The 26,077-nt window shown below is 41.4% G+C and overlaps 1 protein-coding gene and 1 pseudogene across 3 annotated transcripts in view; one reads left to right on the top strand and one right to left on the bottom strand.

Moving 5' to 3' along the window:
• Positions 1–26,077, bottom strand: part of UBE2L3 (ubiquitin conjugating enzyme E2 L3) — a 48,420-nt gene that overhangs the window by 18,883 nt on the left and 3,460 nt on the right. Inside the window, exons 1-2 of one of the 3 annotated variants that reach the window (XM_011355943.2) lie at positions 15,714–15,846; positions 15,201–15,296 (exon numbers count right to left, since the gene is read on the bottom strand). The exons of 1 other annotated variant lie outside the window; for it this stretch is intronic. In XM_011355943.2, coding sequence (XP_011354245.1) covers positions 15,201–15,269 — 69 coding nt within the window. In that variant the 5' untranslated portion in view covers positions 15,270–15,296; positions 15,714–15,846. Of the gene's footprint in view, positions 1–15,200; positions 15,297–15,713; positions 15,847–26,077 lie in introns of those variants that run through there. One more of the 3 variants, XM_011355942.2, reaches the window with a different exon arrangement.
• LOC105289317 lies at positions 8,528–8,984 on the top strand (annotated as a pseudogene).

Below are 26,077 nucleotides of genomic sequence, written 5' to 3'. Positions count from 1 at the left end.
AACTACACATATGATAAAAGTGCATAGAAGTAAATGCGCACACATAACAACTGGAGAAATCTGAGTAAGACTGGTGAGTTGTATCACCGTCAATTTCCTGGTTATGATACATACTATGATATAGTTATACAATACGCAAAGGGTATTGGTGACCTCTCTGTATTATTATAATTGCATGAAGATCTACAATCATCTCAAAATAAAAAGTTCAAAGAAACAAAAAGAAGAAAAGAGACAGGATAGGATGGGAAGATCCTCTTCCTCCCCTGGACACTGCAGAGCCTGCATGAGTCTCCTGTACTGTAGCAGCTACCTGACAGTTGGGCAGAAAGCTTGACAAAGATGGAGCTGAGGACAGGAGAACAAAGACAGGTGGACTCTAGGTCCTTGCTCACATCACTGAGCTGCTGGATTAACCAGCCCAGAGCACCCGCCACAAAACTTTTTGTAAGTGTAGTAACTTTCCCTTTTTGAAGCCGACCTGGGGGGTTGGTTCTTTACTTGCTGTCAAAAGTGACCTCACTAGTATGAATGGCGACTGCAGAGAATGCAGAGAGGGCGTGATTCACTGAGATCAGGGATAGGGAGTTCCAGAGAAGACTCAGGAGGAGGGGACTGGAGGCCGTGAGTAGAAGGAGCGCAAGTGACTTCATGAGCAGGAAGAGCCATGCTAGTCCCTGAAAATGCCTCCCTTTCTCTAAAGTCAACAAACAAGTATTTACCTCACTAATTGGTCAGCTTGGAGTACTCCAACCCCAGACCAACTCACAGTTAACTGGATGGAGGACACTGACCTGCAGCCCATGGAATAAGGGAGCAAAGCTCCTCCAAAGAGCCCAGGTATCTGAGCCCAGGTGGGAGAGACTTGATGGTGAGCCAGTGAGGTGATGCAAAGAATCTCTGAGACGGAAAAGCCTGCTCAGAGGCAAAGGTAGTTCCGGTTTTTGAAATGCGATGTTATCAGTGTACTTGATGGCCATCCCAAAAATGTTCTAAAGGGGTTCACCAGAACTCCTGCACTCAAGGGAGAGCAGTGAGCCCCAGGAGCCCACATGGAGGTCAGAGAAACCGTGATGTCAGACTCCACTTCATACCCACCAGGCTGGTGAGGTGAACACCAAGGCAGCACAAGGCCTCTCCAGAGAATCTTTATTTCATTTTAAAAACAATTACTGAGGCAGCTTCTAATATACAAGGCCTCAGGGACACAAAGATGACTCACAAGTCTGTGCTTCTAAAGCCCAAAGGCAAAGAAATCCAGGGGCAGGCTGACTGGGGCATTAACCACGACATTAGCTGAAGTAAGCATTAGCTCTGTGCCAGGCCCAGGAGCACTACCAATGTATTCAGTCCTGACCACTGCTAGCGGCGGGCACTTTGAGTTCCATTTTACAAGTGAGGCACAGACAGTTAGAAAGAAGACTTACTATTATTGTTGCAATGTTTTCAACTGTGCATATCTTACCTTCTCAATAAAAGATAAAACTAGTGGCAGCACCACAAGTTCACGGTGACAGTGATACAGGACTGGAGCAGCCCAGGCAAGAAAAGAACTCAAGTTAGGATAAATTTTCCCCCTTAAAGAACTAAGCATTCAAATTATGAAGTTAGGAGTACAAAAACACACACACACCAAGGAAAACAGAAGACATCAAACATCATGAAAAATATAAACCACTGTAACATAAAAGCAGAAATTACCATGAAAGCAAAAATTAGCAAATCAGAACACAGAAAAAAAGAATGAAATTCTTCATGATACATGATACATGAAGCCAATCTGACCATCTCCCAAAATCCACTAACACACAGAAAACAATCCAATTTCACATATGAACAGAGACATAAACACACTAAAGACGCATTAAAGAGAAAAACACAGGCCCAAAAGTGCATCACTCATGCTAAAAAGCCCATGGTACCAAACCTAGATTTAATACCTAATGTAATTACAGTTTAAACAACGCTCAGATATAATCTTAATCAACCAACCTAGAATTTTCTGGTCTAGCACCAGTTAGGTAATCTGTTATATGGGTCCTATCAGCACCACCCCTAAATAGAAGATGTCCCAATCTAAAAATAATCCATTCTCTTCTTTTGTTAATAGCTCCGTTGCCCCACCCTTCTTCCTACACACTTCTATTGTGTACAACTCCTCAGAGCACTCATCTAGTTGCTAGACTGGATGCTGCCTGATTCATGAATTGCTCAATAGAGCCAATCAGATCTTCAAATTTACTCAGTTAAATTGTTTTAATACTAGTAAACTTAATAGACTATTTTAAAAATACAGGCATATCTCAGAGATATTGCGGGTTCGGTTCAAGATCATTGCAATAAAGCAAGTATTGCAACAAAGCAAGTCATAATCTTTTTGCTGGTGGAGAGTCTTGCCTTCAATTTCTAAGAAACGCAACATATGTAAAGTGTAATAAAGCAAAGCACAATAACACAAGGTATGACTACAGCCCATTGCGATGAAGGAAGAGTTAATCCAGAAAGAGAAGAGGGGTTTAATTAACAGACCACTTAAAAAACCTGAGACCCCCAAGAAGGAATTTACCGGCTGAGATGGACTCCCCATGGTCAACCGAGGGCCCAAACTTTATGAATAATAAAAGTTTGGCAGCCATTTGCTGACAGGGGCTCCTCACATACAATGTATACTGGGAAGAACCTCAGACTGACATCACTAGGCTACAAAAAAATTTTCAGATCTTTTATAATTTTATGAGACAACCATCTTACATTGGACTGCCTGACCAAAATGTTATGCAGGGAATGACTGTAATATGTCCTTTAATGAAACCCACTCATTCCTGATTAAAAGAGAAAAATTTAGGAAGTGACATCAGCAAAACGGCAAAGCGGGCAGTTGCAAACTCCCATTCCTCCACAAAACATAAAAGAAAATATTGCAGAAATAATATAGCAAATTAATACAGAATCAAGAAAAAGGCAACTGTGGCACTTTTACTTGCCCTTACCCCACCCGCTTCCTGGCTGGGCAGCAGACATCTTGAAGATGGCAGCCTCTATTCCCAGTGTGAGACCCTGGTCCTTGGTTCCAGAGGTTGCAGAGCAGACCTTATTCATAGATTACTGTGTCTGCCTGTACTAACCTGTCTGGGGGCTACATGAAGGACTGACACAGGTGCTCATCTGTTTTCCCTAACTTAGAATCCACAAGGGGTAGAAAAGTGCAGGCATTGCTGAAAAAGACTGTACTGTAATGAAAACCCACAGCTGCATGGAGCAAAAGATAACAGTTGAGACATGAAATAGATTGCCTAAAGCAGAGGAAAGCCAGGAAGAAACCTGGAGGAAAATAGGTCATTCAAAAGTGTAAGAATATTGGGAAACTGAGAAAGCCATACACAGGCCTAGGACAGGATACATGCTCAGAAAAGACCTGAGAAGATCTGAAGATTTCACCACTGGCTAACTATAGGCTCAACACAAGCAAGAAATGAAAGCTGAGGCAGAATTGTAACTGGCCTGGCTACATGTTAAAGAACCTCAGCACAGAGCCTAATTGCAAAAACTGAGACTCTTTTTAAGCTCCAGGAATTCAAGAAAATTTCAATCAAAACACTGTGGAACACAAGCAAAGCCTTCAACAGTCAAGAACAGCAAACCCTGGGGAAGGTAGAGATCTGATGTCCACATTATAATATTCAAATGTCCAGTTTTCAGTAACAACAAAAATCATGAAGCAAACAAAGAAAGAGAAAAGTATGGCCCACTTAAAGGGAAAAACCAAATTGACAAAAACCATCCCTGAAGAACCCCAGACATTGGACTAAAAGGACAAAGGATTAAAACCAACTGCATTAAATATGCTCAAAGTGAAACCAGGAAAACGGCTGAACAAAATTAGAACACCAATAAAGACACAGAACTTATAAATTATCAAAAGGAAACAAACAGAAATTCTGGAGCTGAACAGTACAATAACTGAAATGAAAACTCACTAGAGCAATTAATTCAGCAGTGGATTTGGGCAACCAAAAGAATCAGCAAACCTGAAGCTGGGACAATTGAAATGACCCAGTTTAAGAAATAGAAAGAAAAAAGAATGAAGGAAAGTGATCAGAGCCTAGGGACACCATCTAACCGACCAATACACATTATGGGAGTCCCAGGACAGGAAAGAGAAAAGGGGCAGAAAGAATATTTGAAGAAATAATGACTAAAAACTTCCCAAATTCCACGAAAATTAATCTCCACATCCAAGAAGCTCAATGAACTCCAAGCAGAACCATACCAAGAAAGAGTCAAATCACTGAAAGACAAAGAGATAATCTTGAAAACAGCAAGACAAGGAGAGAAACAACTTGTCTAGTAGAATGGATCATCAATAAAATAAATAACTGATTTCTCACCAGAAACCATGGAGGCCAGAAGGCAGAGAAAGGGAAATACTGTCAGCAAAAACTATCCTTCAAAAATGAAGGAGAAATTAAGATATTCTCAGATAAACAAAAACTGAGAGAATTCATCACTAGTAGACTTTTTCTAAACGAGAACAAAAGGGAGCCCTTAGACTAAATGAGAGGACACTGGACACTAACTCAAAGCCATGTGAAGAAATAAAGAACAATGGTAAAGGTAACTACACAGGAGAATATATAAACCAGTATTATTATCGTACTTTGGGTTTGTAATTCTCTTTGTGACAGTAACTAAGAGAGAGCTGCAGTGGCTATATTATCATCAGACAAAATAGATTTTTAAGTTAAAAAAATTACAAAAGACAAAGCACATTGTATCTTGATAATAAAGATTCAACCTATCAAGAAGATATGATAATTATAAACCTATACGAAACAAATATATGAACTAAAATACACGAAGCAAAAATGGACAGAATTGAAGTGAGAAATATAAGTTCTAAAACAGTTCTAAAATAAAAGGTGGCAATGTCTACAGTCCATTTTCAATAAGAGAACAAGATATAAGATCAACAAACACAGTACTTGAACAACCAACCAGACCTAATAAACATACATGGAACACTCCACCCAACAATAATAGGATTCACATTCTTCTCAAGTACATATGAAATATTCTCCAGAATAGACCACATTAGGCCACAAAACGAGTCTTAATAAATTTTAAAAGACTAAAATACAAAGTCTTTTCTGATCACTATGGAACACAACTAGCAGTCGATAACGGAAAGTAAACTGGAAAACTCACAAATATGTGGAAATTAAACATACTCTTAAACAACCAATGGGTCAAGGAAGAAATCACAAGGGAAATTAGAAAATACCTTTAGATTAATGAAAATTAAAACATGAGATATCAAAATTTAAGGGATGGAGTGAAAGTATGACTCAGAGGGAAATTTAGAGCTGTAAACACCTACAATAAAAAAGAAGGCTTTCAAATAAAAAACCTAACTAGATATCTTAGGAATGAGAAAAGAAAGAGCAAACTGAACCCAAAGCTAGAAATACATGACCAAAAGTTGGTTCCTTTAAATGATCTACAAAATTGACAAACCTTTAGCTGGACTAAGGAAGAGAGGAGACCCATATTACTAAAATCAGAAATGAAAATGGGACATTACTACCAATTTTACAGGGGAAAAAAAGGATTATAGAGTACTATGAAGTGCTGCACGCCGAAAAAATTGGATAACCGAGATGAAACGGACAAACTTCTAGAAACACAATCTTTCAAAACTGAAGAAAAAAAAAAAACCTAAACAGGCCTATAACCAGTAAAGAGACTAAATCAGTAATCAAAACACTCCCAACAAAGGAAAGTCCTGAATTAGATGGCTTCTTTTTTGGTGAACTCTATTAAGCATTTAAAAAATTAACACCAATCCTTTTCAAACTCTTCCAAAACAGTAAGGAGGTGGGAATACTTTCTAACTCATTCTAGCATCACCTTGATATTAAAGCCAGACAAAGACACTACAAAAGAAAACTACAGACCAAAATCCCTTATTGAATGGATGTGGCTGGCTGTGAACAAAAAACCAACTCCATCTTTGTGTCCTGGATTCGTTTCACTTTTAAAGTTCCATGATGTGACATTTGACCAACTTTACTGTCCTATGTGACATGCCAAAGCCTTCTTGTAGATAAGTATCTGTGTTCCTTAAACTTATACAATATGACCATAAATATTTTTTGCTAACAACAGCCAGAATGGCAGGACAAGCAAGATAAATATCAAACTGGTGATCATATTGATGATAAAGAGTCATCTATCAAAAGATCATCAGGCGTTACAGCCCCTGGAGCTTACTGCATTCTTTGTCTCTTAGTCTTATCAATCATTAGTACCTGAGTTATAATGTTAAAAAAATAAAAATAAAAATACTTTAACAAGAATCTGTTAGTGGAGAATAATCTATGCATAACTGCCAGAGTCATCTGTCCTTTTTCACCCTACATCCCTATAAATAAATTACCCTATAATAAACTGTTATATTCTATGGAGTTGCCTGCATTGTTTTTCTGTTTGAAAACACCTTCTTGTGGCAGTAGCCATTACATCTCTGCCCCACTGTCAGACACTTATGAATTTCGATGTTAAAATCTTCAACAAAATATTAGCAAACTAAACTCAGCAGCATGTTAAAAGGATTACACACTATGACCAAGTGGCATTTATCCTAGGTATGTAAGTGCAGTTCAACATACAAAAATTAACCAATGTAATATATCACATTAATAGAATCAAGGGGGAAAAGATCATCTGAATTGATGCAGAAAAAGCATTTGACAAAATCAAACATGTTTTCGTAACAAAAACCTTTGATAAACTAAGAATAGAAAGGAATTCTTCAATTCAACATGAAAAAAGGCCATGTGTGGAAAATTCAGAGGCAACATCACATGTAATGGTAAAAGTTTGAAAGTTTTTCCCCTAAAATCAGGAATCAAGCAAGGATGGCCACTTTTGTCACTTCTATTCAACACCGTATTTGGTAGTTCTAGCTAGGGCGATGAGGCAAGAAAAAGAAATAAAAGGCATCCAAATTGAGAAGGAAGAAGTAAAACTACCTCTATTCAAAAATGACCTGATATTATAAGTAGAAAACTCTAGAGACCACACACACACACACACACACACACAATTTATTTAATAAATGAATTCAGCAAATTTGCAGGATACAAAATCAATACACCAATATCAGTTGCATTTCTAAACACTAACAATGAACAATCCAAAAAGGAAATTAAGAAAGCAATTCCATCTACAATAACATTGAGAAAAATAAAATACCTAGGAATAAATTTAGCCAAGGAGGCCATTATAAACTTTATGTTTGTGTCCCTTTCAAATTCATAAATTGAAGCTCTAACCCCCAATGTGGTTGTATTTAGAGTAAAAAATTAATTATAGTCAAATGACGTCATAGGGTGGAGGCCAGATTCCACAGGATTAGTGTCCTTATAAGAGACACCAGGGAGCTTCCTTGTGTCTTTCCCCATGCACTGAAAGGCCACGTGAGGACACTTGGAGAAGGCTATGGAGGAGAGTCCTCACCAACAACCAACCCTGCCCAAACCTTGATCTTGGACTCCTAACCTCCAGAACCGTGAGAAAATGAATTCCTGTTGTTTAAACAACCAAGGCTACAGTTTTGTTTGTTTGGCAGCCTGAGTTGAGTAATACAAAGGTATAATAAGTAAGACTTGCAAATTGAGAATTATAAAATATTGCTAAAAGAAATTAAAGAAGACCTAAATAAATGGAAAGATATTCTAGGTTCATGAACTAGAAGATTTAATATTGTAAAGATGATAATACTACCCAAAGTGATCTAATGATTCAATATAATCTCTATCAAAATCCAAACAGTGTTTTTTGTAAAATGGAAAAACCAATCCTAAAACCTTGAAAAAGATCACATTTCCTGATTTCAAAACTTAATACAAAGTTACAGTAATCAAAATCGTGTAGTACTGGCATTAAGGATAGAAATATAGACCAACAGAATGGAGTCCAGAAATAAAATCTTCACAAATATGCTCGGGATTCTTGACAATTATGCCAAGATCAGTCCATTGCAAAGACCAGTTTCGTCAACCAATGGTGCTGGGAAAATTGGACATCCACATGCAGAATGAAGTTGTACTCTTACCACATCACCCTTACATGATATTAAAAAATTAACTAGAATGGATCAAAGACAAGTATAACAGCTAAAACTATAAAATTCTTAAAAGAAAACATAGGGAAAAATCTGCATGACCTTGAATTTGGCGATGGTTTCTTAACTATGTCACCAAAAGCACCAAAAGTAACAAAAGAAGAAAATAAGATAAAATGGATTTCATTAATACTAAAAACTTTTATGCATCAAAGGACACAATCAAGAGAGTGAAGACAACCCACACAATGGAAGAAAATATTTGCAAATCATATATCCAATAAGCGTTTAATATCTAGAATATATAAAGAACTCCTACAATTCAAAGACAAAAGGACAAACAACCCAACTAAAAATGTTTATATCGGCTTTATTCATAACATCTAAAACTTGGAAGCAACCAAAATGTCCTTCAGTAGGTGAATGGATAAATAAACTGTGGTACATCCAGACAATGGAATATAATTCAACACTAAAAAAAGTTATCGAGCTCTCTCAGGTCCTTGCTTCCAAGATGACCAAGAAAAGGAGGAACACTGGTCGTGCCAAAAAGGGCTGTGGCCACGTGCAGGCTATTTGCTGCACCAACTGTGCCCGATACACATCCAAGGACAAGGCCATTAAGAAGTTCGTCATTCAAAACAGTAGAGGCTGCAGCCGTGAGGGACATTTCTGAAGGGAGTGTCTTCAATGCCTATGTGTGTCCCAAGTTATATGTGAAACTACATTACTGTGTGAGTTGTGCCATTCACAGCAAAATAGTCAGGAATTGCTCTGTGAAGCCTCGCAGTACCAAACACCCCCACCCCGATTTAGACCTGTGGGTGCTGCCCCATGACCTCCAACAAAGCCCATGTAAGAAGCTAAGTCCTGTAGGAATGAAGTATTCTCTGGAAAAAAATAAAATAGAAATTATACTTAAAAAAAAAAAGTTATCAAGCCATGAAAAGGCATGGAAGAATCTCAAATGCATATTACAAAATGAAAGGAGCCAACATGAAAAAGGCTACCTACTGTCTAATTTCAAATATCAAATATAAGACATTTTGGAATTGGTAAAACTATGAAGATAGTAAAGAGATCAGTAGTTGCTAGCGGGTGGCAAGGGAAGAGAGATAGGGAGGGATGAATAGGTGGAACACAGAATTTTAGGGCAGTGAAAATACTCTGTATGATACTATAATGATAGATACAGGCCATATGTTTGTACAGACCCATAGAACATACAATACCAAGAGTGAACCCTGATGTAAACTACGTATTTTAGGTGATTATGATGTGTCAATGTACCTTCATCAATTATAACAAATGTACCAACTTCCAGGGAACGTCAATAAAAACTATGCATGTATGGGAGCAGGGTGTATATAGAAAATCTCTGTACCTTCCTCTTAATGTTGCAGTGAACTTAAAAGTGCTCTTAAAAACAAAAAACAAAAAACAGTCTTAATAGACAATAGACTAGTGGTTACCAGAGGGGAGGGATAAAATAAATTAAATGCTTAACAAACAAACAAACAAACAAACAGCGAAAAAAGCCAATTATATCTTCAAATTGAAAAACAAAGTCTTAAAAAAAAACAGCAAAAGACTTGAATATATATTTCTTCAATGATATACAAATGGCCAAGAAGCACATAAAAAATTGCTCAACATCTTCAGTCATGAGGAAACTGCAAATCAAAATCACCATGAGATACCAGTTTACATCCACTAGAATGGCTATAACTTTTAAAAAAGGGAATATAAGTGTTGGTGAGGATGTGGAAATACTGGAATACTTGTATAATGCTGGTGAAATTGGAAGATGGCGTAGTCATTGTGAAAAATAGTTTGATGGTTCCTCAGAGTTAAAGAGAATTACCATATCATCCAGCAATTCTACTCCTACATATATATCCAAAAGAAATGAAGAGGAACTCAAGCAGATACTTGCATGTCAATGTTCATAACAGCCTTCCACCATTATTCAGAATAATCGAAAGGTGGAAGCAACCTTAGTGTCCCTCAACGGATGAACGGGTAAACAAAATATGGCACAGACATATAATGGAATATTATTCATCTATAAATACTATGTTCTGATACATGGTATGATACTGATGTCCCTTGATAAAATTATGCTAAGTGAAATAAACCAGATAAAAAAGAAAAATATTATAAAATTCATTTATATAAAGCATCTAGAATAAGAAAATTCACAGATTAATTAGGAGTTATCAGGGGTTGGGGGCAGGGGAATGGGAAGTTATTGTTTAATGGGTACAGAGTTTCTGTATGAGTGATAAAAAAGTTTGGAAATAGTGATGATGGTTGGCAAATATTTTAAATGTAATTAATGTCACTTAAAAATGACTAAAATTACAAATTTTATGTTATATGCATTTTACCACAAAAATCAATGAAGCAAAGTTTTCAAAAACTGTAAGAGAAAACTTCAAATTAGAAACTTCTGAATAAACAAAATTAAGAAAAAAACGGTAAGCTGAAAAATATTTGTCCCAGACACAAAGGATTAATCCAGAATTCCTACAATTCAACAAAAAATACATCCTAAAAATCTAATAGACTGCAGAAATGTAGTCAATAAGTGAAAAGAAACTTCTACTGTAATAACAAAATTAAAAATGCAAATGACTATGATCTAAATATTTGTGCCTCTCTCATTCATATGTTGAAAGCTAATGTCCAAGGTAATGTCATTAGGAGGCAAGGCCTTTGGGAGGTGATTAGAACATTAAAGCAGAGCCCTCATGAATGAATTAGTGCCCCAGAGCTAGCCAGCTTGCCTTCCACCATTTGACGATACAAGAAGTCTGTGACCCAGAAGAGGGCCTTCACGGGACCCTGCACCTTGACTCAGACTTCTGACCCCCAGAAATGTGAGAAATAAATTTTTGTTGTTTGTAAGTTAACCAGTCTTGTATTTCGTTATACAACAGCCTGAATGGGACTAAGACACAAATTAAATTGAGAACTTTTGCACCTACCTAACTGGCAACGATTTCTTTCTGTATGTCTATCTCATAGGCTCTTTGTTACATATTGCCGGTTTTCCAGAGAACCCCACAAAGGCTTTAACAAGAGCGAGGCTAAAAATACTTCACACACATGCATTTACTGAACTTTTACAACCACAGCTAAGTATTTCTTTTAGAGGTGAAGATACCAGGACAAACTGTATAACTTGCCCTAGATCACCAAGCCAGCCAGAGACAGGGCTGGGGTTCTCATCTTGGACAGCTGAAACCCACAGCCTGGGTGCTGAACTATGAGCCACTCAGAACTGCCTTTAAAATGCCCAGCAACCTCCATGATAGCCAGGGACGCATGTGGGAACTTGTGCACAGTGCCCATAAGAATGTATATTGGCGCAATCTTTCTGGAAAATAACTCACCATACATACAAATGTTCCTGGACTTACGATGGGGTTACATCCTGATAAACCCATCACAAGTTGAAAATATTGTAAACTGAAAATGTCTTTAACCTACGGGACATCCTAGCTTTGCCTAGACAATTTCTACTGAATGTGTGTAGTTTTTCGTACCATCATAAAGTTGTAAAATCATCATCTTGTATCAGGAGCTGTCTGCAGAGCCCTACAGATGGTTCCTTCCTTATATACAATATAACCCTGATCCTACTGGAATATATTATGCAGAATATTATATCTTAAGGTCCCTCTCACTCTCTACCTCTGAGAGAAGACCTGCTCTGTCTGTGGAGTGTTATCCCTTTTCTAATAAACTTTCCTTTTGCCTCTAAATATATATATATATTATCTCTTAAGATCAGAACTTAAAGATGCACACTAAATTTTCCATATAAAGATGTTCACAGATAAATTATTTCTAAAATGGAAAAAGATCAATAATATAAGTGGTCAATATTAAAGGAATATTAAATAAATTATCACGTAAATGTTATGGGATATTTTAGTTATTTAAAATTATGTTCATGAAGAATTTCAAGGCAATGACTAAATGATGAAAGTATAAATTAATTATGAAATTATTCAATGGCCTATTAAAAATGCATTAAAAAGGCTGGGAGGTATGCTTGCTTTGGCAGCACATATACTAAAATTGTTGTACACACAAAACAAGAATGTTTTCTACAATGCATCCAACCAAAAGCTGGTCTGTACTAAGACCCTAGTAAAGAACTGCATCATGCTCACTGACAGCACACAGTATAACAGTGGTATGAGTCCTACTGTGCACTGCACCTGGGCCACAAGGGGTCAAGCTGACTCTTGCAAAGGAAAAATTGTAACAAAAATGACCAAAGAAAATTCAGAAGAAATATGAAGAAAGGAAAAAGAATGCCAAAATCAGCAGTCTTCTAGAGGGACAGTTCCAATAGGGCAAGCTTCTTGCACACATCGCTTTAAGATCAGGCCGACGTGGTCAAGCAATAGCTATGTGCTAGAGGGCAAGGAGCTGGAGTTCCATGAGGAAAGTCAAGGCCCAGGAAGGCAAATAAATCTTCCTCCCTCCCATCTTAGCTCATGCAATAAAAGTATTTACTGTTCTAAAATATAAAATTAAAAAGAAAGGCTGGGAACACATTTCTTCATGAAGGGATTATGGGATTATTTTCTTAGACATCACATCTGAATTTCAAATAACAAAAAACTTTATATAAAAACACATGTTTAAAGGGAATAAATCTGCCATGGTAATAGTGAAGTGTCTTTAGAAAATGCCTCTCTAGCCTCACCTCCTGCCTTCACTGCCCCCACCTCACCAGCTAGGGCATATTTACTAAGCAGCTCCCCGAGGACCAGCCCCTGTTGTAAAGGCACACTTCTGGGGTGCCACGCCTTTATTGGCCTGGCTCTGCTTTCACCTCAGCTGAGTAGACCCCCGGTAAGTGTGGGTAGAAGATTCCTCATGCTGACCCAGCCCCTACAATACAGGAAGAAATGAGGTCCAGGTATGGGGTACTAGTGGGGACTTTGGACAATGATTACAGGAAGGAAGTGAGAGAAGAATGAGAAGAGGTAGCATGAGTAGGGGTGAGGACAGCACTGACCATGGCCTACAGTCTCTGGCTTCCCCAGGAAGGGAAGGCTTTGGCCTAGACACACCCCAGAGCCTTGGCTCAAGCACAATGGCATTCTACCAGCCAGCCACCACCTTGGGCTTAATGAGACAGTAGCCCATTCCACAGGCTCCATCAACATAACACCAAAAGGAGGCTTTGGTATACACTCAGGTCACAGCCTGACGGCCATCTATTCCTGGAGCCAGCCTATAGTCTTTCAGGCCACTGAGCTCACAGGGTAGACTGCCCAATACTGTCCCATTCATTCTTATCAGTTTTCAAAAAATCCACAGATTAATTATTCACTTCTTTTATCAGTAGGATTAAAAATCTCAATTAGAAAAGAGCCAGATGGTCTTAGCCATCCTTCCACTCAGCACCTAATAGGTCCCTATGGCAGGGAAGGACTGGGGTCACCAGCTGACCCTTCCCAGTCAGGAGCTTCTCTACCATCCACACCCTGTGCCCTGAGCCCCACTACCTCCAAGCCTGGAGAAATCTAAAGCACTCCATCTTCAAAACCAGAACTCCTAGATTTAAAATTTTGAATGTACTGAAAGACTAAAAAGTATATCTTCCCTTAGTTATCCAAATGAATATGAAAATAAACTGCAAATCCAACATTTGCCATTTAAGTTAACTTTTTAAAAAGGTGTGACCTGCATCCAGCATCAAAAAGAAAGCATGCACAGTAAGCATGCTGCATGTGAGGCTTTGGCAAAGTAACCAACCTGACCATAAGCCAAGATTTTATACCACAATGCAGGGCAGGGCCAGGCACAGGAAAAGGGCCTGAGGCTCAAATGGGGAAAGTGAGAAAGAAAAGAGAAGTTGGGTAGATACAGAACAAGAAAGAAAGGGAGCACTCACAAAGAAGGTCCCAGTTGTGAGTCAGGGAAGGCACACAGTGTCTAAGCGAGGCCGCCCCGTGGACAGATGGTATGGCTCTGGGGAGAAGACAGGAATAGAGGCAGAGACAGAACTCCTCCATGTACAGTAATAACCTAGTAACCTATTATGCTGGAAGAAGCAAGGATTCCAAGAAACAAAACAAAAGAGAAAGGTGAGGGACTACACTAGATCCATGTCTGAGAGTTAAGAGGAAGCAACAGCACAGGAGCACAAGGTACACTAGTTACAGAACATGGAGCTGGGTCACAGCATGGACTCCAATGGTTCAGGAGGCAAGAAGGGTCCACGGCTCCAGGGCTTTCAAGCCAGAGGTATGAGGACTGAGAGGAGCCCGTGTGCTTGGTATGAAGCTACTTCAGGAGGGTGGGAGGAACTGGGTTGGCAAACTGGAGTTAATACAGGACAAGTCTCTTGAGGGGCGAGGAGATGAAAGGATGGAGAAAGAGCAGACACTAAATCAGGAAGGCAGTAAGGTCACAGGAAAGCCACTGTTAGAAGGCCAGAGCCATTCTGAAGGCAGAAGTCAGTGAGACAGGGAGAGCGGGAGCTGTGGAGGGGCAGATACTGGAGGCATAAGCTCCAGAAAGGATACTGAGTAAAGGGAACAGGTGGGCCATGAAGCAAAGAGATTTGAGACAAATGGGAGACACATACTAGAGGTTACCAGGAATAAAGTCCAAAACAGGTATCCAGAGGGTTAGAGACACAGATGCAAAACCAGGAGGAAAAGCAAAGAGAAGATCTAGGTGGGAACACCTGCCATCTCCCAAGAAGGTCAGAGAAGGCGGCCCCAACTGGACAACTGAGGCCAGGCCAATATAAGCCGGGAAAGACAGGAGCCCAGACAGACGCATTCCTTTCTCAGGTTCATAACCACAGATCTGGAGAGCTTGGGCCCCCCGGAATGTTACAAAACCAGTGCAAAGATAGGATCCTACTCAAGAACCCGAAGCTATGGTCCCTACCTTATTACCCTAGAGTGACAGCCCGCCTCTGTGCATCTGTTGGTTGCCTGTACTAAAAGTCTCCTTGGGAGTAGAGAGAAGCCCAACAGCACACACATCACCTTAAAGAATAATCTGATAAGAAGTGGAAGTGTTCAATACTCACAGGAACAATAAGCCCTTGCCAAGTCAATAAATTAGCTTCATCAACCTGGATGTTACGGAAGTTTTTCATTCCACATTTGCGGATTTCTTCAAGCTCCTGTTGATTGACAAAGCATAAAGGGGTGTCAAATAGGGGAAAGCACCACACATTAAGATCCCTCCTGACTCCCTCAAATTAAACCAAGTGCCGACACCACGGATGACAAAATTTCAAAGTGTGGACTAGACCGTGTCTGGTCTGGTTAAGAGGCTCGGAGCCACAGTGGTCCCCTGAACCCACATCCCAGACAAGACAAGCCCCCACCTCGGTGAACCCACAGTACTCGGCAGGGTAGATAACTGCTTCTGCGGACGCACTGCCTCCAATTTGGCCTGTCACCATGTGTCATACGGTGGGGCACAAGAAAGGTACTACAGATCTGACTTCTTACAACTGAGATTTATTAAGCACTGACTGTGTCAGACGGCGAGGATATTAAAACGAATGGAACTAGGACCAGGAGCACACACGTACCCACAGTTTTCTACCCAACGCTGTAAGTGTGATTTCAGGACTCTACCCTCAGCACCGGCGTACAGCACAGAGAACAACCATCCAGTCTGGGATGGGAGGGGGACAGGAAACCTTCACTGAGCCTCGGTTTCCTCGGCTGCAAAAAAGGGATAGCAAGATCCAGAGTTGTAGACAACAAAGGGAAACCACATTGGAAGCAATAGAACCCCTTGTAAACATGAGAGGCTATTATTATACAGTCAATATTGCAAATGCCATCTCATCCAGGAAGCACGACCACCCTGACTACTTCAAGGCCCTGCTTGAGATGTGTTCAGTCTAGAATTTTCTATCACTTGTTTTTCAACTGTACATCAGACTGCTATTTCCCACTGCTTTCTCAACAACTCAAACAAACGTCCAATAAGTGTGTTATAGCCTAAGCCACCCATTAAGTGCCTGTCTGAATCCTCAACATCCTCCATTCTCAGATATCTGGAGTGACATGCTGCCCCCCAATGCCCCAAATCGGCCTCTCATCCATAGCACAATAGCCTCCTCCACATCTTTTGGATGCCTTCTCTTCTGCAACCCCAGAGCAGCACTCAGCAGGGCCTTGCCTCCTCTGCGGGCTGGCAGGACTTCTTCCTCGCTGGCCTGGCTTCCTCCTTGTTGATCAGCCCATGAACCCCTCCAGAAATGGGAAGCCCCTCTTTGTTTGGTGCAGTGGCTCGCAGTGGCACAGAGGCTCTGATTCGGCACCCACATCAAGCCCCAAAGATGTCCACACCTCCATTCCCATCACACAGCTGACAGCTTACAAGGCACCCTGGGGACACAATTCCCGAGAAAGGGGAACTAAGGCAGTGCTACAGGTTCTCGATTGCAGAATGTGTGGTGTGGCTGGCACAGAGTGGGCCGAGAAGGACAGCACATCGAATGAATGTGTACATGAGGCAGGTAGGATACACTAGTGCTTCATGGCAGGCAATAGGCTCAAGTTTCTTCGCACAGGGTGCTGCTCCTTGTCAACACTAGCTGCCCACTGCAATTGTCTAGGCCTGGACCTAGGTTGGAAAATTCCGGTCCAGCAAGTGTGGGGTGGTGTCTGAATTGGGGATTTTTAACAACCTACACCGTGAGAGAGTCCCCGACACTGAGAGATGAATTCCATTTCTAAGCAATGTTCAGCTTCAGTGAGGAAGTTGGTAATGGCAATGGCTGTGACCCCTGAAATAGGGTAAGGGGTGGCCTGACCCTTCTTTCTAAGCCTGCAGGAGGGAAAGCATGGAACCTAAGAGACCACTGAACCTGCCAACCGCCATCTAGGCCTCTTGCTAATGCCTGGGACTTATTGGAAATGCTCACCTAGGAATTATACAGCCTGGCCAGATACAGGAAGAAGAGTTCTCACATCCACAATACCACTCTGGCCCATTCCCCAAACAGAATGTAAACTCCAGGAGGGCAGGCGAGAGGGCAGGGATCAGGAAGCCCCAGAAGCTCATGGTCATGCTTTGTCAAACACTTGCTTAAGGGGTAGCTTAGTGTAGTAGTTAGCATGTCTGCTTTACACGCAGAAGGTCTTGGGTTCGCGCCCCAGAGGGAGCTATGGACCATACCCGGGTGCGCCAGGCCCCAGGTGCACACTGTGAGCATGCGGGAGGAGACGCCCCGCCTTCAGAGATCCAGTTCTTAAGGGGAAACACCAACAACATCCATAGGTCAGAGGTGGAAGGGGGTGGGAATTAAAGAGGGGAAAAAAAAAAAAAACACTTGCTTAATGATTGAGTTAGTGAACAGTTAGGAAGCTTGGGCTTGGGGAGGGATAAAAGGCTCTGAGATGGGAAGGGCTCTCTATGTATTTTGATTTTCTGGTCCTTGGCTTAAGACACTAGAGTAAGATTCCTGGCTAGAGACATGAGATATCATGTACTTTAAGGGGTGAGACCAATGAGCTATCAAAAATGCAGACAGGGGGGGAAATATTCCAGAGAGAACTTTGAAATTAGATAATCAAAAAAGAAGAAACAACAGGAGAATATATTTAACATTTATGAGAAGAAATAAATTTTTAAAATAATATGAAACTATTCTTTATGGCTTCAGAAATCCACATACTAACAACATGAAGTATAGGTGATAAACACAAGGTAAATTTCAAAAGAATTACAAAAACATGGCAAGATGGGACTCAACTGTAATGTGGCAGCGAAAAACTGCCACCTTGCTCAAGAAAAAGGGAGACACGAGTGGTACTGTGTGCAAGGGGAGGACACCTATCAGTGCTTTGATATCAAGAGATATATGAACAAAGATAAAAGCCATACTGTGGGAGGAGGACGCCACACACTCCCTGGACAGAGAAGAAGGGGTGGCACTAACGGTGGCAGGGCTGGGAAGATGAAGGTATTCAAAGCGTAGTTATTGAATAAACTCTCAACTTACCTTGCTGTAAAGTTAAAGCTCATCAAAGACCAAAGTGGCAGCCTTCTTTGCATAATTCTAACCAACAAGGAAGAACTAATTTTAAAGCAGAAGTAAGAGACACCAAGACAAACAAACAAGCAATCCGGTAATCTCCTGAGAATGTTGGGCAGCCCCCAATGAGTGTTTCTCAACAGGGTGGTGGCAGCACCCAGGACTCTGCACTTCAGCATCTCTAGCCTCACCCATTAAATGTCAGGCTTTGTGATCTCACCCCAATTTCCCAATGTCTTCCTCGTCCTCCTTGAGAGCCCCAGCTGCTGAGAATGACTGGTACTATCTATCGGGGGCCAGAATGTTAAAAGTTCCGCATTGCACAAGATGGTCCTGCAGACAAGAATTGTTAAAATCAAAATGCCAATCATGCCTCTATTGAGAACAACTTGAAGATGGATTGGAGTCAGAGAAAAGACAGGCTCATCTGAAGGTCTGAGACAAAAAGGCATGACTCAAGAGGACTGACAAAACTTCAAGCGAAAGTGCACCCCTATAACCGAGAATGATCCTGAGAATGAAGAACTGGAGAAGAAATGTAAAGAAACCAATGTAAATTCAGAGCTCAAATTTAAAATTTCAAATGACAGACAAAAAGACCTTATGACAAAAAAGTGTGAGAGGCCCAGCTCTAGAAGAACAGTCAGGAAGACCAAAGCCAAGAATGACAGGAGCTTAGAAAATATGCCCCACAAAGGTTTGTTTCAGTTCTGCTCAGAGCAAGAAGCAGTCCCAGTCAGTTACTCAGGGGTGATGGTGCAATGCTGACAAACCAAGAAAGAGCAAGAGGGAAAAAGCAGAACCAGCCAATTCGCACGTTCCTTCTCCTGGCGGGAAAGAGCATGCTTCCTAGCCAGGGTAAGTGGTGAGGGAGAAAGAGCAATGCTTCTCACAGTGAGGTCCATTTCTGAGCCAAGATGGATCTCAGCGTATTGCCAGACCTGAAAGAGCTTTGAAGAGCTGCTCAGCTCTTCAAAGAGGAAAAAGTTCATTCACCAACTACAGCCGCGAGAGCCTGATGCCTACCCTACTCCAGGCCAAAGTAGAGGCATGTGGCAGAAGCGGACCACTGCCTAACAGCTCTGCAGGCACTAACAGAATAGACAACCTGGCCCCAGCAAGAGTGCTCTGCTCCAAGTCCTGCACATAAGCCTCAGCTAGACCCTGACAGGAGAGCAGGAGACAGTTGTACACAGCAAGCCTTCTGTCACACAATTCAGACGTGTGCATCCGAGTTAGGGCAAAGTATTTCAAAGTCTCTTTTTTTCGTCTTTGGAAGTCGAGGATGGGGCCTAAAAAATCGACTGTTTGAAATCTCCAGGGTAATCTTCACACATGGCCTGACTGAGAACCCCTCAGGAGCACATGATTCTTAACCAGCTTGTGGCCATGGTACTCTTTAAGAAATCCAGACAGATGTACAGAGGAAATATCAGCTGTGCAAGTCAGGGCTGCTTCAGACAGCAAATCAATGCTCTGGACCAGCAAGTCTCAAGGTGCTTGCAGGTTTCAAAAACTTATTCCATATCATCCCGTAATTTCGTATTTGTCAAATGTAAAAAGGTGCATTGTGCCCCTAAGAACTACAGGAAATAAAACTAAAAGCCATCTTCTTGGCTGTTGAGAGTGGGTTTGGGGAGTGGATAAGCACTGCTCTAGGAGCTTGCAGGTCAGAGCTAGGAAGGCCTAGCAGGCAACAGAAGGTAACAGCTTTATGTAAGAGAGGCTCTGAGAGGGGCCTTGAAGGATGGGGAAAGCTGAACTTCTACAGAGAAAAAAACAGACATCTGTGTGTGGGAAACATACTCAGAGACATAGAAGAAGAAATCACTGGGTTTAGGGAAGCAGCAGGGAACCAAGTTTGGCTGGAGCATTTACTAGCATTGTGGATTCCACCATCCCTTGGAGGAGGAAGCTGTTTAACACCTACATGTGGCTGAGAAGGGGGATTAGAGAGGAAGAGGAGATAAAGTCTGGCTAGTGCCCAGGCCCCACTCTAAACCTGCAGAATCAGAACCTCCTAAGTGACGGTAAGGTGCATCCTGCTTAAGAACCACCATGCCCATCTAACCCAATCTTTTAGCAAGAAAGACACTGATGCCCTGATTAATTTAGTGTCATTTCCATGGCTAGAAATAAGCTCTTAAAAGAGCTAACACCTCCCACGGAGCCAGGCACATGAAAGCAATATAAGTCTGAACTTTTTTTAAAAAAGTGAATGCTGATTGCGGCTTATATTGCTCATTTTACTGTTCCCTATTCTGAAGATTACTATAGGCCACAGAATCAGAATATTCCAATCCCCAATCACTCTCTTCAACATTAACTTTATATATTACACACGGAAATAATATTTTAATTTGGCAGATGGTTGCTTCAAAAACTGCCAAATCATCAATGGACTAGAAAGTGTAGAGACCCCTGTAGTCAGACAGGCCTGGGCGCAATACCCCGCCTCAACCTTCACACCACCTGAAGCTCCAAAGAGTCTACCATCATACCCGAAAAATGGTAGGAAACTTTCACAGGGCCCTAATGAGAATTACAAGAAATGTCATACAGTGCTTAACACTTAGCACCCAAGTAGGTACTCAATTAACATTAGTTTCATTCCCTTCCATAATTGTATCACCACATTTCTTAATATTCTAAGACAAGTGTCAAGGCACCAACATATATCCTCTATTCTACATAACAGGGCATAGACATGATATGGCATTGACAGCCTATTACCAGAACTCACAGGATCTTAAATTTGAAATGAGTAAGTTCATGGTTGTTGGCACAAAGCTTTCAGAAACGACCTGATCAATTATATCTCAATTAAAAAAGAAATAAAACAAAAGCAAGGCAGGGGCTTACTAACAGCACATCGCCACCACATTCCCGTCTGGAGGGCATGAGCTTAGGGTGTCATCGTCTTCAAAATCCCAACAATGAACAGAAATGGAGAAATGCTATGGAAGATACATGCCTTTGGTGCAAGAGGCATGCATCAAAAGCAGCCACATGAAAAGCAGGAGCAAGACCCTAAGAGGGAAGAGTGAGAAGCGGTAGGTTATGACAACTCTTTGCAGTGTTTACAATGACCAGCACATAAGATATGACTAGAAGCTCAAAAGATCCCTAAGATGAGCAAGTCAGGCATATTAGCATCATTTTACAGATGGTAAAGCCACGTCCCAGAGAGGCCCAAGTCCCAGACCTTGTACAGAGTAGGGCCAGGACTAGAATCAGAGGCAAAATTACTCCTTCGTGAACATCTCAGCCACACAAAGCAGTGGGTTAGGGTGGTGAACACTTCCATTGGAAACAGGCAGCACGAGAACTTTTATTTCCAGAGCAGGATCCTAGGAAAGCTTAGCTTGATCTGGAACAACATTTTCCAAGATTTATGATGACAAAAGCACGAACTTTTACAGTATTTGCCCTAGCCCTTCATAGCTAGTCGTTAGTTTATGTTGTGCAGGGAATGTTTCTAAGCTCTTCCTGGCCAGGCAAAATGAAAGCTGGCAGATGGAGCTGGATGCCTGAGGGAAAGCGACACAAATCTGCTTTAAATCTAAGCACAAGATCACTCTCAAATACCAACTACACAACTAGTAGGACATTAGTAATTTGAAAGAGTTACTCTCTGCTTTTGTGTGACTGTATCAAAATGACTAATTTTGACAGAAATGTACTTTCCAAGCTTGCACAAAGCAACTAGTGGCAATGACACTAAATCATGACTTCACGTAACTCAATACTGTAAATCTAAACCCAAGACCTGCGCTACAGCTGAACAGGTTCTCATGCCAGCTCCACACGCAGTCAGTTTTCGGCCATCGGCTTCACTTCTGGAATGTATTTGTCTCTATGTGAACATGGGTGTGTCTGGTATTCTTGACCTACATCACATACTCCAGAATCCAGCGCCTCTCACCAGAGTGAGAGCTCGAGGGCTGGAACAGAACCTCTTCAAGTCTGTCCAACACTGGACCCAATGACACAGAGCCTGACACAGGACAAGTGAGGACAGCAACCCCTTGTGTAAAACATGTGGCAGATCCTTCTCTTAGTTTTCATGTGCTGAGTTTTCTCAGTAACAGGTACACTGGTGCAAAACAGACATTTATAAGCCATCTCAGAAAGGGCTCAGAGGCTGTTCAATTTCTGAGTTAAACCCTCTCCCTCATCCCATGACGGAGTCAGGTAGCATCTGCTCTTAGAAAGTTAGAGAACAGTGCCATGATCACTGGCTTTGACATTAGTGACTGCTTTGGTGGCAAATGTGTCTGCTGGGCTAGGGGTTATCAAAACAGTATTTCACCTCTCTGCTGAACTATGCTAGTAATAAGTGGAAGCAAAATCTGACAAGATAATGAAGTACAGAAAACTATTATCAACACAAACCTGGAACTGTTAGAAAATCCAAACCACCACATGACCTGAAATGAATCCTACTACTCTCCACCCTGTCTCTCCTTAAAAACTAAAAGTAGCCATGTGAAAAGCAGGAGCAAGACCCTGAGAGCGGGGAGAGCTGGACAGTGATCACTCCTGGCTCCACCACTAGTCTGTGGATGGCACCTATAAGCCTCAGCCTCCCATCACTGGGCCTCTCGCAGCTCTGCAATTCTAAAGAGATTATAGCAAGGGCCAGGAGGAGAAATGGAACCACCACCAGAAGCAAACTTTCTTAACTTTCAGTTTCAAGGCTAAAAAAGAAGATGAAAGGCAATGCTATTATTTCTGGGACTCCAACTACTTATTCAAGAGTTTCCTTCAAAAGTCCCATCCCCACCTCCCAGCTCAGCACTTTTTGGTGCCTTCCATAACACACCTGGACTCATCTTTGGACACAGTGACTGTCGCTGCACTGAATGTACATTCAAGACAGGAAGAGAAAACACAGAAAATACAGAGTAAGATTCTGACATACTAAGACAAACTTTAAATTCCAGAGCTTTTTGATTTTGTTGGAAAAAGTAAACATTTTAAACAAAGATACATCCACACAGCTGTCTCGGTAAACCTTTCACTAACCCTAAGAACAGGTTACTTCAAGACTCAGGAGAGCACTACAGGTAAGAGAATGGGCTCTGCCTTGGTGGTGAGGTCATGTCCAGGCAGGCCTAACCCTACATGGCCTCAATCCACCTCTTCAGCACCACTCCTATCAATCCTCCAAACTTCTCTCCTGTTAGGCTGCTCTTCTCACTGGTCTGGAATGAGTCTTGCTCACTCCCAATAATAATATCTACACATATCTAGCACTTAATACGTGCCGAGCACTCTTCTATTAACTCACTGAACCTTCGCACATAGATGAAGTAACTAATGCACAGAGATTAAATAACTTGCCTAGGTTCACTCAGCTAAGATGTTACAGGCCCAGGACCTGAACTCTTAACCACTAAGCTGTTCTCAATAGCTTTGTCCCAGTGAAAGAGTCTTTCCTCTCCCTTTTTTTCTGGGAAGAAGGTTAAACTTATCTATGCCCTCAAGGACAGATAGGATGAAGCTGGCCAGAGGAGACACACAGAGGCAAGAGCCCTCACAAGTGATCTGCCTGCTGCTTCTCCTGGATGTTGCGGGAGGGGATAAGTCTGATCCCTCAATTGAAAAGCTATGGCACTTCTCTTCCACCTCTTCTTAAACCCATCAGCATCTCTCTCCATGATGTCCCTTAATGAAGAGGCAGCTCTCCCAGTGGCTGGCCAGAGAACTTAGCCCTGCCAGGGCAGAGGGAGGGAGCGCTCCTAGTTCTGAAGGGCCAGATGCACTGGACATGCCAACCTAGAGTAAAACCAGGCCAGTTCCCCAATGTTTCTGGAAAGTACCTGAGGGGCTGGCCTAACTAAAACCCTAGGAAAGGACAGCAAAAGGTTAGAAGCATGTAGCTGTATTGCGGGTGTGGGGGTAGGCAGATGGTTACTGGGGTTCCTCAGAGCATCTCTGATTATCACTGCCCACATCTGTTCTGAGGGATGAAAACTACCCAACTAACTCACTGGATGCCAGGGCCCTCTCCTCTTCAACTGCCAAAACCCTACTCATTCTGAAGGGCCACACCAAGTTCCACCTCTTTCTCCAAGTCAGAGGGTCTTTCCCTCCCCTGTACTCCATTCTTTGGCTGTAAAACATGCAGCAGTGGATGAATCAGAATTTCTTTGTTCTAGGTACATGCCATTCTTCTCCCTTACTGAGCTCCTCAAGGGCAGAGCCCAGAGGAGGTATCCCTTGAGCTGAGTCTTAAAAGACAAGTTACCCTGGTGCAGAAAAGAGACAGAGACGCCCATCGAAAGACCCAGGGTGTGCAAAGCAAGCCATGTTACAGGATTCCATGGACGAGTGGGGAGACAAAAGACTAGCAAGACCAGATCTTGAAAAAAACATGGTAAGGAATGTGGATTTTGAAATACAGAGTCCTAATATACTGAATTTGGTTCCAATCTCTGAGAGGCCTGAGCATATGTACTTCTCTTGAACACACTGCTGGTTAGGAATCATGTAGGGCTGAGGACAGACTGGTGAGAAATAAAAGGAAACCACTGAGGAATCTGATGCAAGTGTTCCGCCACAAATGGGAATGGCCTGAACTCAGGGAGTGGCAGCGGAGATGGTGAACACAAGCAGAGAACAGAGATAAAGGCGTAGTTCAACAGAATCTAACAAGTGGCTAGATGTGGGAGAAAGGGGCAAGGTGGGCTCCCCCAGGTTCTTCCTCGAGTGACTGAGTAGGCAAGTGGACTATTACCATTACCAAGACAAAGGAAGGGCACGGGATGAGTTTAGGCTTAACTGCCTACAAACAGGTCTATGTGCCATTCAAAGGAAAACGCTCAAGGTGACTGGATACCGAGTCTGGGTTCAAAAGGGATGGTTCTCTAAGCTTTAATGCCTAACTTACCGTTGCAGCAAAGAAAACAAATATCTCAAACATTTAGTGATACTTCTCAATGGAATGAGAATATTTTTAAGTGACCTGGTATAATAAAACGTGACATCAGCAGCTTCTTTAAAGTTGTAAGATCAGAAAAGAACCTTTCTGTTTTAATATAAACCTTAAAAAAAGGTCCCAAATGTTGCAGTAACGGAGTTTACTTCTTCCCAGGGCCTGTACCAATTATCTTTTAATAGAGAAACATTTATAAAGAATATCATTAAGGAAGACTGAAATAGTCCCAACTTACTGGGATGTATGAATTTAGGATAAAAAATGCAATGTTTTTCTCAATTCCCCAAACCCCAGTAGATTCAGGACATTTACTGGCATAGCATCATTTGTAAAACTCCCCATACTTCCTGACATACACACCACCAGGACCAGACATACTCACTGCTCTATCATTCTAGTTACCCAACCTTATAGAATGTAAATCTGTACTCAAAAGCAAACTAGTTCGTTGCTTAGTACAATAAATTCCAAGAAATAAACTGTTATTTAGTGACTCCTCCTACCCCTTCACACGTGATTATGGATTGAAAGTATAACAATATAGAGTCCTGAGTGAACATTATTTAAATAGCATTAAAAGATAGCTACAAATCTCAATTCTTCATCTTAAAGTCATCCCTCTCTTAAATTTACAGATTTCCCCAATGAGAAAGCCCTTCTGGGAAGATACTCAGCTGGAGGATCCTTAGAGATGTGTGCAATAGAGAGGTCGAAAAGGAACTATCAGACTTCAGCTTCCTTTGGGCACACCTACAGGTTTCACTTTTGTAGCTATTCCACTCCAGGTTGAAGCAATAGTTACAATCTGGTTATAGTCATCAATACTGAATTCTGCTGCTTGCAAATTAAAATGTATTTAACGTTTTACTAACATTGTAATTCCTAAAAAGGGTTCTGAAAAAGGCTAATCCTTTTGGGAAACTTTTTAAAGACTTTATCACACTCGAGTCTAAAATAACTT

This window comes from Pteropus vampyrus, unplaced genomic scaffold (genome assembly GCF_000151845.1).
Source record: "Pteropus vampyrus isolate Shadow unplaced genomic scaffold, Pvam_2.0 Scaffold23, whole genome shotgun sequence".
NCBI classification, from domain to species: Eukaryota; Metazoa; Chordata; class Mammalia; order Chiroptera; family Pteropodidae; genus Pteropus; species Pteropus vampyrus.
The sequence above is the reverse complement of the archived record's forward strand: the minus strand, read 5'-3'. Positions and strand labels throughout refer to the sequence as shown.